Source organism: Canis lupus, chromosome 8, assembly GCF_048164855.1.
Source record: "Canis lupus baileyi chromosome 8, mCanLup2.hap1, whole genome shotgun sequence".
Classification (NCBI taxonomy): Eukaryota; Metazoa; Chordata; class Mammalia; order Carnivora; family Canidae; genus Canis; species Canis lupus.
In genome coordinates, this window is record NC_132845.1 from 26,563,241 (window position 1) to 26,575,697 (window position 12,457).

Sequence of the window (12,457 nt, forward strand, 5' to 3'; positions counted from 1 at the left end):
ATTGGCTCACTTTACTGCAGTGAGGCACAGAAGGCAGTAGAAAAAAAAAAAAGAGTACTGATATCTATAGACACAGTTTTCTTAACTATAAGATGCAATTCCTTGATTTTGTCAAAGTATTGTTGTATCAAAGAAAATGATAGTGTGGAAGATTATGACACACTATTCAACTAACAGCTGTTGTTGATCCTCTGGTGATATGATAACCTAAAACTAGAATGAGAGGCTGGGTACTGGTAACGGTCAGGCTGACAGTACTGGGTATATATAATTTTAATAGATATTAGCTTGCTTCATAATTGTAATGATTTAAAAGTGGAAAAAAATCAATTCCTTGATGGAAAGCAATGAGAAGCCAAATAACAGAAATGTCTTTTAAAAAAACATGATTTACAGTTATGAGCAAGTCTCATACTAGATTTTGAGATTGTGTTGCTACTGTTTTGATGACTCTTTATCTCCTCCAATTATCACAGTCCCGTACACAGCAGATACTGAACTAAATTGCTTAAATATGTGATATAAACAATCCATTTCTTGAATCTTGGTTTTTCATACTTTAAAAACAAGCAAAAGAGAAAAGAGGTTTTTAAAAGTTTTAGGTATTATCTCTTATTATTTTAAAATAGATTTTTTTGCATTAATTAGATAATTGTGCAAATAGGTAACAGGTTATTATTAAATATTGGCAGGAGGGGACAGCTGATGTATTTACTCAGAAGAAAATCTATCAAAATTCCAAAAGAGGTCTAGTAGCATCAGGTGCTGAACCTGGTTCAGAACCTAGAGAGCAATAGAAACCAGGGTGTCAATTAATTAATATTCAGATTGAAGACTGCAGTTTTTGTGACGACCAGCATGTTTGTATGTGTCGTCAATACAATCCTACTGTATAATCGCCTGCATTTGCTGAGTACTTAGGTCCTCTTCAAAGAGTGTGTGTGCTCCTGGAAATATATAAAGAATTTCCAAGAGGTATGTAGGGAATCAATTTCTAACGTTCAGCCTGTGTATGTACACTTCCTAAAACTTTTTCAGCTTAATGCCTCCTGCAGTCATGCATTTTCTTACCCATGTCTCTTTCCAAAATTGTCCTTTTTCCAGTATGTAAAAGGAAGGTATCTCATCTTGATGGCCCAGGTACTTATTAAGTGTATCCTGGTGGTCTTTCAGGAGATGAGTTACTTTCCATTTGCTGATGAATAAACACTGGCTGTACTACTTACCAGATTTGTAATATCACAGACATACTTAACCATTTGTGCTTCAACCTTCTCATCTGTGAAATAAGATACGTAGCAGTCATTGTAAGGTGGTAACATGAAGGTAATATGTACTAAAGCAACCATTTCAATGCCTGAGCAAGTATTCATATTGATACATATTGCAGGTGTCATGTTATTTCTGTTTTTCTATGGTAACGTTCTAGAACTCCTATTTCAAAAATACATAAATTGTTTTTCTTCCAATAGTATGATAGCTGGTAAAGAGTTCTGTGGCTAATTTGTCTTTTTTACTGAATTTCACCGTCCCATTTAGGACTTAGTTGCAAAATGAAAATGTTAATTCACAACACTAATCAGCATGGATGTCTACTGAATATCTTCCTTACATGTTTATTAAGCTACCATAGTTGAAGCAGAATATGACAATAGAAGTTTCTTCGCGGGAGAATTAATGCCGTCTTTGGTGTAATTTGGATCACTTATTTGACAGGAATTCTAAATAGAATAGACTGCTCAGAATTACAGTTTGAATTTTACCTTGAGGACTTCAGAAGTTTATTCAAATGATAGTTTGGCAGAGTTATCAAAAAGATGTGATATCTAATGAAAGCAGTAATAGCTTTGGGCTGCCCTGCAGGGTTACCAGATAGCAGAATTGTGTGTGGATTTGCAGAGGAGGCCAGACGGCTCCAGTAGAAATGAGGTTCACTAGGGAAACAGGGCTCTTCCCAAATGCAAAGTCCGCTCTCTATTGGGCCACCAGTCCCGGTTAATAACTTTCCTTGTTTTGTAGATACTGTAGCTAGAGACTTAAAGAGATTTGTATTTTGGTATTTTTCTATTTCCTGATTTGTTAGATACTCAAAATTTGGTGAAGGAGATTTTTGAGTATATGTAAAGTTCAGTTTTCCTTTCTTTATTTCCCTGGCATTGAAAAGAGATAAAATGCTAATGACAGCTAATATTTAATGCATGTCTGCCTGTGCTGTTCACTTTAGGTCTTTTGTAGGTGTTCTTCCTCAGGTTGTAGGAACTCTCTTCAATTCCTAATTTGCTGACAGTTTTTAAAAATCAGAAATGGACATTATAATTTGATAAATGCCCTATCTGTGTCTATTGAGTAGATACTGCATTTAATACAGTTAATATTGACCAAAATTTGAATGTTAATCCAATCCTACATTCCTGGGATAAACCCCTTTTGGCCATGATGTATAATTCTTTCTACAGATTGCTGGATTTGCCACAATTTTATTTAGAATTTTTGTATCAGTGTTTATGAGAGATACTGGTTTGTAATTTTCTTCTCTTACACTGTCTTTGGTTTTGGCACATTGGAAAGCATTTCTATGTCTTCAACTTTCTGGTAGAGTTTGTGTAGAATTAATATGATTTCTTCCTTAAATGTTTGATAAAATTCACCAGTGATGGCCATTGGGCCTAGAGTTTTCTTTGTGGGAAGATATTTAACAACAAATTCAAATTCATTGGGTTATCTATTACTTCTATCTATATCTATTGAATTTACATAGTTTGTGTCTTTCAGGGAAATTTTATTTAAGTTGTCAGTGTATAGGTATAAAGTTTTTCTTTCTTAACGTTCCTTTATTTCCTTCAGTAGGATCTGGATACTGATGTCGTATTTCTCATTCCTCACAGCTGTAAATTTGTGTCATCTCTCTTCTTTTAGGTCTGGTTAATGATTATCGCTTTTATTAATCTTTCATTGATTCTGATCTTTTCAGTTTTATTCTTTTCTTTCTTTTCTTTCTTTCTTTCTTTCTTTCTTTCTTTCTTTCTTTCTTTCTTCTTTCTTTTCTTTCTTTCTTTCTTTCTTTTTCTTTCTTCTTTCTTTTCTTTTTTTCTTTTCTTTTCTTTCTTTTCTTTCTTTTCTTTTTTCTTTTCTTCTTTCTTTCTTTCTTTCTTTCTTTCTTTCTTTCTTTCTTTCTTCTTTCTTTCTTTCTTCTTTCTTTTAGCTCTCCCTAGTGTTTTATTTATTTGTTTGTTTTTAGGATGGAAACTAATCATTTATTTAAGATTTTTCTTCTTCTTTCTTCTTCTTCTTTTTCTTCTTCTTCTTCTTCTTTCTTCTTTCTTCTTCGTTTTTTAGTTTTTGTTTTAGTTTCAATTGGTTAGCAGACAGTATTTTTTTAGCAGAGAGTATTATATTATTTTCAGATGTGCAATATAGTGATTCAACACTTCCATACATCACCAAGTACTCATCGCGAACCTTTCTTTTCTAATAGACATTTAGTGCTTTAAACTTCTTTCTATGTACTGCTTTAGTGATCCCAAAATTTTTTATATGCCATGTTTTTATTTTCATTCAGTTCAAAATACTTTCTAAATTTCCTTCTGATTTCTTCTTTGACACGGGAGGTATTATATATGTAAGTTTCCTGTTAAGATTTCAAATATTTGGAGATTTTTTAGATATCTCTCTCTTACTGATTTCTAATTTAATTCCATTGTGTTCAGGGAACAAACTTATGTGACTTGTCTCTTTTAAAATTTACTGAGACTTCTTTTGTAGCCTGGGATATGGTCTATTTTGGTCAGTGTTGTATGTATATACAAGAATAAATGTGTATTTTCCTTTCTATAGATATCAATTAGGTCAACTTGATTGATAATAGTGTTCCAGTTTTCTATATCACTGCTGGTTTTCTGTCCACATATTCTATCAATTCTTGTAAAAGAGGCATACCAAAATCAATCGTAATGGTGAATTTGGTTTTCTCCGTACATTTCTATCAGTTTTTGTTTCATGTATTTTAAATCTCTTCCATTATATATATAAATATTTTAAATTATGCCCTTTATATGAGTTGATGCCTTAATCGTTATGAAATAACCTTTATTTTTGATGATAATCTGTGTTCTAAAATCTGTTTTATCTATTATAGCTTATATTATTATCATATTATAATATAATTATAATATATATATTATTATATTATTAGATATTAGTATAGCTAGCTTTCTTTTGACATACGTTACATAGTATGTATTTTTTTAACCCTTTTAATTTAAATGTATTTGTGTCTTTATATTTATAGTGTATTTCTTATAAGTGGAATATAGATAGGTCTCGTTTTTTCTATTGAATAGAAATATTGTGTCTTGTTGGAGTATTAAGCTTATTGACATTGAAATTGATTATTGATATGGCTTGTTTTGAGTCTGTTATTTTGCTATTTGTTTTTTATTCTATCTGCTCTTTGCTCCCATTTTCTTCTTTATACCTTCTTTTGGATAATAGACCATGTTGTATGATTTCGTTTTACATCTTTTGTTGGTGTATTAGACATACCTTTTATTTTTCTAGTGGTTATTTTTGGGTTTATTGTGGGCTGTTTAATCTTCCCATAGTCTACCTTCAAGTAATATCACACCACTTCATCTGTTATGTAAGAACCTACAATCAGGGCAGCCCGGTGGCTCAGCGGTTTAGCGCCTGCCTTCAGCCCAGGGCCTGATCCTGGAGACCCGGAATCGAGTCCCACGTCGGGCTCCCTGCATGGAGCCTGCTTTTCCCTCTGCCTGTGTCTCTGCCTCTCTCTGTGTGTCTCTCAAGAATAAATAAATAAAATCTTAAAAAAAAAAAAAAGAACCTACAATTGTATTCTTCTGTTCTCTTTTCCTGGTCTCTCTGCTCTTTTGTCATGTATTTGATTTGTACATGTATTATAAGTCTCAAAAAATCTTGTTACTATTATTAATAATTAATTCAATAATTATATTTTAAATACATTTAAGTAATACAAAATACATGTTTCCATATCACTGCCATGCCCTGTGTTCTTCATTCCTTTGAGTGGATTCATATTTTTCTATCTGGTCTCATTTTCTTTTTGTTTGATGGAATTTTTCTTTTTTAAAAACATTTCTCGTGGTGTGGTCTGTTGGTGATAAACTCTATAGCTTTTGTATGTCAGAAAATATCTTTATTCCACCTTTGTTTTTGAAGGGTATTTTTGCAAGACATAGCATCCTGTATCTTGACAGTATTTTTTCTTTCGCTACCGTAAAAATGTTCCTCTGCTATCTTCTCACTTACAGTATTTTGGATGAGAAATACTCAGCCTATGTTTCCTTCTTTTGTCTCTAAGATTATCATTTTTCTCTGTCTTTAAAGATGATCCTTATCATTGATTTTGAGTGATTTGGTTATAAAAAGTGGCTTGATGCCTTCTTTCTCATGTTTCTTATATTTAGGGTTTGTTAGGTTTCTTGGATTTGTGGGTCTATAATTTATCAAATTTGGGAAAATTTTGGCCTTAATATTTTCAAAGGATTTTGTGCACCCCACCTTTTCAGCGATGCTAATTACAAGTATATTATACTACTGCAAACTGTGTCCTCTGACTCACTGATGCTTTTTTCTCTTCTCTCTCATTGATCTTTTTTCTTTGTGTGTCTTCTTTCAGATATTTTCCATTCGTATTCCTTTATGTTCACGAATCTTTTTCTTCTGCATTGTTCTTATACATTATTAATTCCATTCATTCTATTTTTTTCATCTCACACAGTAATTTTCATCTCTGGAAGTCCAATTTGTGTGTATTCTTCATTTATTTCATGCCTCTACTTAGCTCTTGGAACATCTAGGACAGTTTTATAATAACTTGTAATGTCCATGTCTCTAAATCTAGCATCTTTGTTAATTCTGGGTCAGTTTCTTTTTTTTTTCTCCAAATTTTTATTTAAATCCCAAGTAGTTAACATGCAGTGTAGTATTGGTGTCTGGTATAGAATGTAGTAATTCATCACTTACATACAATACCCAGTGCTCATCACAAGTGCCCTTCTTAATCCCCATCACCCATTTAGCCCATCCCCTGCCCACCTCCTCTCTCCAGTAACAATCAGTTTGTTCTTTATAGTTAAGAGTCTGGTTTTTGGTTTGTCTCTTTTTTCCCTGCCCAACATTCATTTGTTTTGTTCTTTAAATCTCACATATGAGTGAAATCATACAGTATTTGTCTTTCTCTTACTGACTTATTTCACTTAGCATCATACTCTCTAGCTATATCCACATCATTACAAATGGCAAGATTTCACTCTTTTTTATGGCTGAGTAATATTCCATTGTATATAAATTTCACTTGGTTGATTTTTTTTCTCATTATGCGTCATATTTTTTTGCTTTTTTTCCTGGTAACCTTAATTAGATGCCATGTATTCTGAATTTTGTTGCGTGGTGAATATTTCTGTATTCCTATAGCACTTAATTAAGTTGCTTGGACACAATTTGATCCTTTAAGGTCTTACTTTTAAGATTTTTTGGGTGGTACTTGAGCAGCTTTTAGTATAGGGCAAATTATTTCCCAGGATTGAGGAAAGACCCTTTTTTGTATTCTACCCAATAACTCATGAATTATGAGATTTTTCCAATCTCTTTGGTGGAACCCTGTACTATTCCTGGCCCTGGGGAGAACATGGGCACTGTTCACTCTAATCCTAACTTATGGCTTCTTTTTCCAGGCCTCAAGTAATTTTCTACATGCTTGTACTAATCAGGACTCCATTGAATTCCCTACGCAGACCTCCACAGATCTCCAGAGTGCTCTGTCTCCACTCTTTCTTCTCTGGTGCTATGCTCTACGAACTCTCCTGCGTTACTTTTCTGTAGACTCTTAGCTGCATCTCTTCAACCCAGGGAGTCTGCTTGGATACATCAAAATTCACCTTCTTCAACCATGGCTTGGAAAATCTCTTGAGGCAATAAATTGGTGTATTAGTCTGATAGGGCTGCCATAACAAAATACTACAAACTGAGTGACTTAAGCAACAAAAAAATTATTTTCTTACAGTTCTGGAGTTTAGATGCCCAAAATCAAGGGGTTGGCAGGCTTAGCTTCTTGGTTTCTTCTGAGACCTTTCTTCTTGACTTTGCAGATGGCAGCCTTCTCCCTATGTCCTCATATCATCTTTTCTCTCTGCTGTCATTCCTATAGTCTCCTTATATAACCAATTTCCTCTTATAAGGCTACTAGTCAGATTGGATTAGGGCCTGTCTTAACAGCCCTATTTCAAATGAATCACCTCTTTAAAGGCCTTATATCCAAATACTTACACATTCTGTGGTACTTCAACAAATGAATTTTGAAGTATCTCAGAATGCACTTCAACAAATGAGTTTTGGGGACACAATTCTGCCCGTAACAGTAGGGTAATCATAGGGCTCAGATTGTTTTTATCACGTCTCTCAGGAATTACTTGTCCTTTTTTGCCTGATGTTCAGGGTCTTGAAAAATATATTTCATATATTTTTTCTTTTCTTTTCTCTCTCTCTCTCTCTCTCTGTCTCTCTCTCTCCTTTCCCTTCCCATCCCTTCCCTTCCTTCTTTTCTTTCTGTCTTTCTGTCTTCTCTCATCAGAGGAGTAAATTCAGTCCCTATTATATACCATCTTAGTCAGCAACAGAAGTCCTAAGCCCCAGTTCCTAACCACTTTACCATAAACTATTCCTCACATTACCCTTTCACAAACATGCCAGAGATTTATTGGCTTACTCCTACTAGGAAACATTCATTAACTCATTCTAGTGTGATTTAGATCCCACTACTATTTATTTCCATCATACCCTGTAAACTTCATAGACCCCATAATTGATTATATTTGCTTACTTGTGTTTCTTGCTAAATCCTAAGTTCCGTAAGGTCAAGGATTGTGCACCTGACATAATAAGAACTCAAAAATATTTTCTGAATGTATGGATGTTTTATGTCAACCCCTACCTCCCAAATTATGTATATTTTGGACAGTTATAAAAGACATAAGGTCTAAAAGTTGAAACATATGTCAAATGTGAGGTATTTCTCTTTAATGCCCTTTTATGGCTATAAGGATCTAATGTAAATACATTTGCTTCTTCTCCTGTACCACATCAGAAGAGGCCACTCTTGCCTCATGGTCCCTACAGTTACCTGGTCTTCTCTCTTTTCCCTACCCTCACCTTCTTTACCCTTATCTTGCTTTGTTATTTCTTCATACCAATGAGATAGGTATTATTATTATTGCACATCCAAAGAGGGAGAAAATCAGAGAGTCAGTAACTTACTAAAGAGTAAAGGTAAATCCCAGAACTGATTCATCACAGTGACTAAAAACTTAGGCCTTATGGCTTATACTCAGCTACCACTACTCTCTAAAGTTTTTAAATAAAAAATACCCCTTAAAGTCTTGATAGATTTGATTATTCTTATGAGACTTGTATTATTCCACACCTGACTTTCAAAATAGGTATATCAGAAAATAAATACTTAACATTTTACTCAGTAATTTTTTTTTTAATTTGGCAGTTAAGGTTTCAACAGTACTTCTACTGCTCTCATGCAAATAAACAATTTTCTAACCATATTATTCATATCCTAAGCTCTGGAAACTATTTCAGAGTCAAATCAGTGTGTATGACCTTTATAAAAACCTTATTTGGTAAAATGCTTCCCATATTCTAAATCTTCAGTTTGAAACAATATTGTATACACATGTATATACACATACATAAGTCCATACATACATACTTTTTGAAACACAGCACATTTATAATTTGGGAGGTTTAAATTTTGTATTGTGTTTCAGAAATTGCTGGTCTGTCACTTAGTTCCTATTGTCAGAAGTAGATATATTAAAGCTATAAAAGGTTTAGAGGCTAAAGAAGTGACATGAAAGTAGTTTGGCAAATAAACTGGTGTTAATCAGTCCAACTTCAGAGTGTATTATATCAAAAAAAATAAATATATATGTATTTGTATGTAGCAGTCTATCCACATTTGGAAAAGATATGACTTAATTAATTTAATCTTATGCCAAATACATGTTCGAGTAAGTCTGTTTTAGAAGAATCCTGAATATATGCAAACTACTAAAATTATGCTGTGGATAAACTTCATACAGCTTACTGAGACTAGGCAAGTAGGCAGGTCAGTCCTAAGCAACATCACAAAGGTGGCCACATTCCTGTTTGTGTGTCCCCACCACCTTCAGTCTCGTTCTGAACCTTTTTCATTTCCTGTTGCATATTAATGACCAAGTTTCACCACTTAGTCCCAAGAGACCATCATAATATAATAATTACTAATTTTTGAGCACTTATTTGGGCTAAGCATTCTTCATAGAGATTTATACTGATTATGGAACTTTAATTTTTATAGTTGCCCTAGTGGTAAGTACTGTCATTAATCTAATTTATAGCTGGAGAAACTATAATGAAGATTCATCAGCTTGGCCAAACTCAGACTTGTAGTGGGATTCAAATCTGATAGAGGTATGCTTATATCCCCACTTCTCTGTCTAGATGCTTAACGCCCAACTCCTCAGATCCAAATGGTCCATCTTTTTCTCCAAAATGTAGTGATTTTCTTTCTTGACAGTGGGGTAATACTGGATCATGTCAGAAAACTAATCCATGCTCTTTTTTTAACTTTTTATGTTTTCCTCTTATTTAGCAATGGTATCCCTCATTAGAAATTAAAATATGTAGGAAACAACAAGGTTTCTGGCATGCTGGTGGGAGACAGGAGCAGGGTAGATTGCTCTAGTAACAAATATATAAGGATTTATTATCCTTTCCTACTGAAAGTTAACTACTGTTGATCTCCTCGTGGTGTATTTCCATTATTCAGTGCCTTGCTACATGGGAATCCTTCCTTGCATCACAGACTGACCTCCATATGGAAGAATCCTCAGAAGATAAACCTGAATCCCATTGAGGACATCTGTGTGATCTTTGGGAGACAGCATCTATTAACCAAAGTTATTCTTTCTGGATGGGCTGTGTCCTTGACGAGGTGGATGAAAAACATTTCACACTATCTGGAAAACCAGCAGCTAGAAACTCAGGTATTCCAGATAATTGATATGAATTTGGAAATATATATATATATATATAAATATATATATATTTAGCTTAGTTTTTATTTTAAATTTATGTGCCAATAATTACATATAGAAATTTTTTGCCCAGATATTTGTTTGTGGAACATGTCATTTTAAATATATTATGAAGACTCAATTTTAATAAAAAGTTTAATATGAAATGATTGGGTGTGGTGTGTTCCTTTTGTACTAGTAGTTCAAGCCTCTGAAGCAGATTCTATTAAGAATTCAGCATGTTACCAAGCAGCCTATGCATTCACCTTTATTTTATCATGATTTTCTCTAAAATACTATTCACTTTGACATTAGGAACTTGAAGTAAATATATAAGAATTATTTAGTATTATTAAATTTAATGATAACTGTTCACAAGTCGGTTTGGTAGGAATAAAGTAATTGTTTTTCACAATTAAAAAACATTACTGAGATAGATTTAAATTATCCTTTGAATTATTAGTTAGTAATCCTATGCAAGCTAGTAATACTGACGATACAAAGTGATTTCATGTTTATTTTGTGTCTATATTCAGAAACTGAATATGTTGATTATTTAATATTTGCTGATTTCTTGAAAATAGATTATTTCTCAAGACTTTAAAGTTTGAGGTATTTAGCCATGCATGTTGTATTACATGCATGACATTATCATTTGGGTATTAGCCTTAAATAAGTGTCACAAAAAATAACCTGGACAGTTATTTTAATCAAAACAGTTGATACACAAATGCAGATATAAAGCTAAATGTTTTTCATAAATACCGGCATGTATAATTTTTTAACCCATTTATAATGAAGAATCTGGCTCCATTTTTTTAAAAGATTTTATTTATGTATTCATGACAGACACACAGAGAGCGAGAGAGAGAGAGGCAGAGACACAGGCAGAGGGAGAAGCAGGCTCCATGCAGGGAACCAGACATGGGACTCAATCCTGGGTCTCCAGGATCACACCCTGGGCTGAAGGTGGCCTAAACCACTGGGCCACCCGGGGTGCCCTGGCTTCATTTTTTGATGTTAGACCACTGGGAGCTTTTAAGCACTTTCCCTCTTCCCCTCTTGTCGCTTCTGGTCAAGCTGTTAAGAAAGCCCAAATGCTCCCTCCTTTGGCATTGATAGAAAGTTCAAACCATGTAACTCCTTCTCTGTGTGCAGAAACCCACTCCCTGACCCACCATAAAAACTCCAAGTCATTCTCCTTCTCCAGATCTCTCAAACTGTTTACAGAATAACCTGAGAGGCCTGCCCAGCTCTCCCTAGAAAGCCTCATTGTACAAATAGTAAACCTTTCAAAACCTCTTAGTGTGTTTTTGGCATCACTAGCCTTGACATCTGATGCAAATTTTGGGTGAGAATCCTTCCTGTTTATCAGGATGGCTGCAACCATGTTGCTTTGCAAGCTATTTTACTACTCAAAAATGTGTTTCCCCATCTAGATATAATGGAGATAATAATCTCTATCTCACAGGTTGTTAAAATGATATAGTAAACTTAGAACACCTACCAGAGGAAAGTAGGAGGTGAAAGAATTAGTTGGGGTTGTCAAAAGGTATAAATTTCCAGTTATAAATTAAGTCCTGGGGGTATAGTGTACATGATGCCTATGTTAACAATACTGTATTGTATACTTGTAAGTTACTAAGAGAATAGATCTTAAAACTTCTCATCACAAAGGAAAAAGGTTGTCTAACTATGCTAATGTGATGAAAGGGAACTAATCTTATTGTGGTAATCATTCTGCAATAAATCATATATCAAATCATTATGTTATACACCTTAAACTTATGTTAGATGTCAATTATATCTCAATAAAACTGGGGAAAGAAAGAATACCTGCCAGAGAAATGGTAACCAATAAGATCATTAATTATTTAAGTGGGAGTCACATAAAAATGCTTTATATTTAGATGCAGTACCTACCTTTCTTTTTCGTCTTTAGTTTTGCATGTCCTTCCTCCTCCTTCTCTTCCTAACCACATGACTGCCGCCCCACATACACCCCATGCATACCCACACAGCTAACTCTTGTTAAGTAGTATGATCCCTCCTTACATTTTTCCATCCTCATAGTATTCAGTACACATACACACACAGTTTTAAAATTTGTTTTATAAAAATGAAGTCCTATTATACATGCTATTTTGCCTCTCATTTCATCACTCAACAATATCTTGTGGAAATGTTCAAAGTCAAGAATAGCTCTAATACATTTCTTAAATAGCTCTACAATATACCAAGGTGTGAATATGCAGTAGTTTATGCAGATATTTTGTTTATAGTTATTTATTTTGTTTCAAATTTTTCATCACCTCAAAAAGAAACCATATACCATTTGGCTATCAGTTTCT

At 33.8% G+C, this 12,457-nt stretch overlaps 1 protein-coding gene across 5 annotated transcripts in view; it reads left to right on the forward strand.

The window, feature by feature from the left end:
- The window catches only part of SNX7 (sorting nexin 7), a 114,096-nt gene that overhangs the window by 82,629 nt on the left and 19,010 nt on the right, over positions 1-12,457 (forward strand). For 2 of the 5 annotated variants that reach the window (XM_072834655.1, XM_072834651.1), the window contains one exon: positions 9,860-10,273. The exons of 1 other annotated variant lie outside the window; for it this stretch is intronic. In XM_072834655.1, coding sequence (XP_072690756.1) covers positions 9,860-9,946 — 87 coding nt within the window. In that variant the 3' untranslated portion in view covers positions 9,947-10,273. Of the gene's footprint in view, positions 1-9,428; positions 9,502-9,859; positions 10,274-12,457 lie in introns of those variants that run through there. 2 more of the 5 variants (XR_012035145.1, XM_072834652.1) reach the window with 2 other exon arrangements.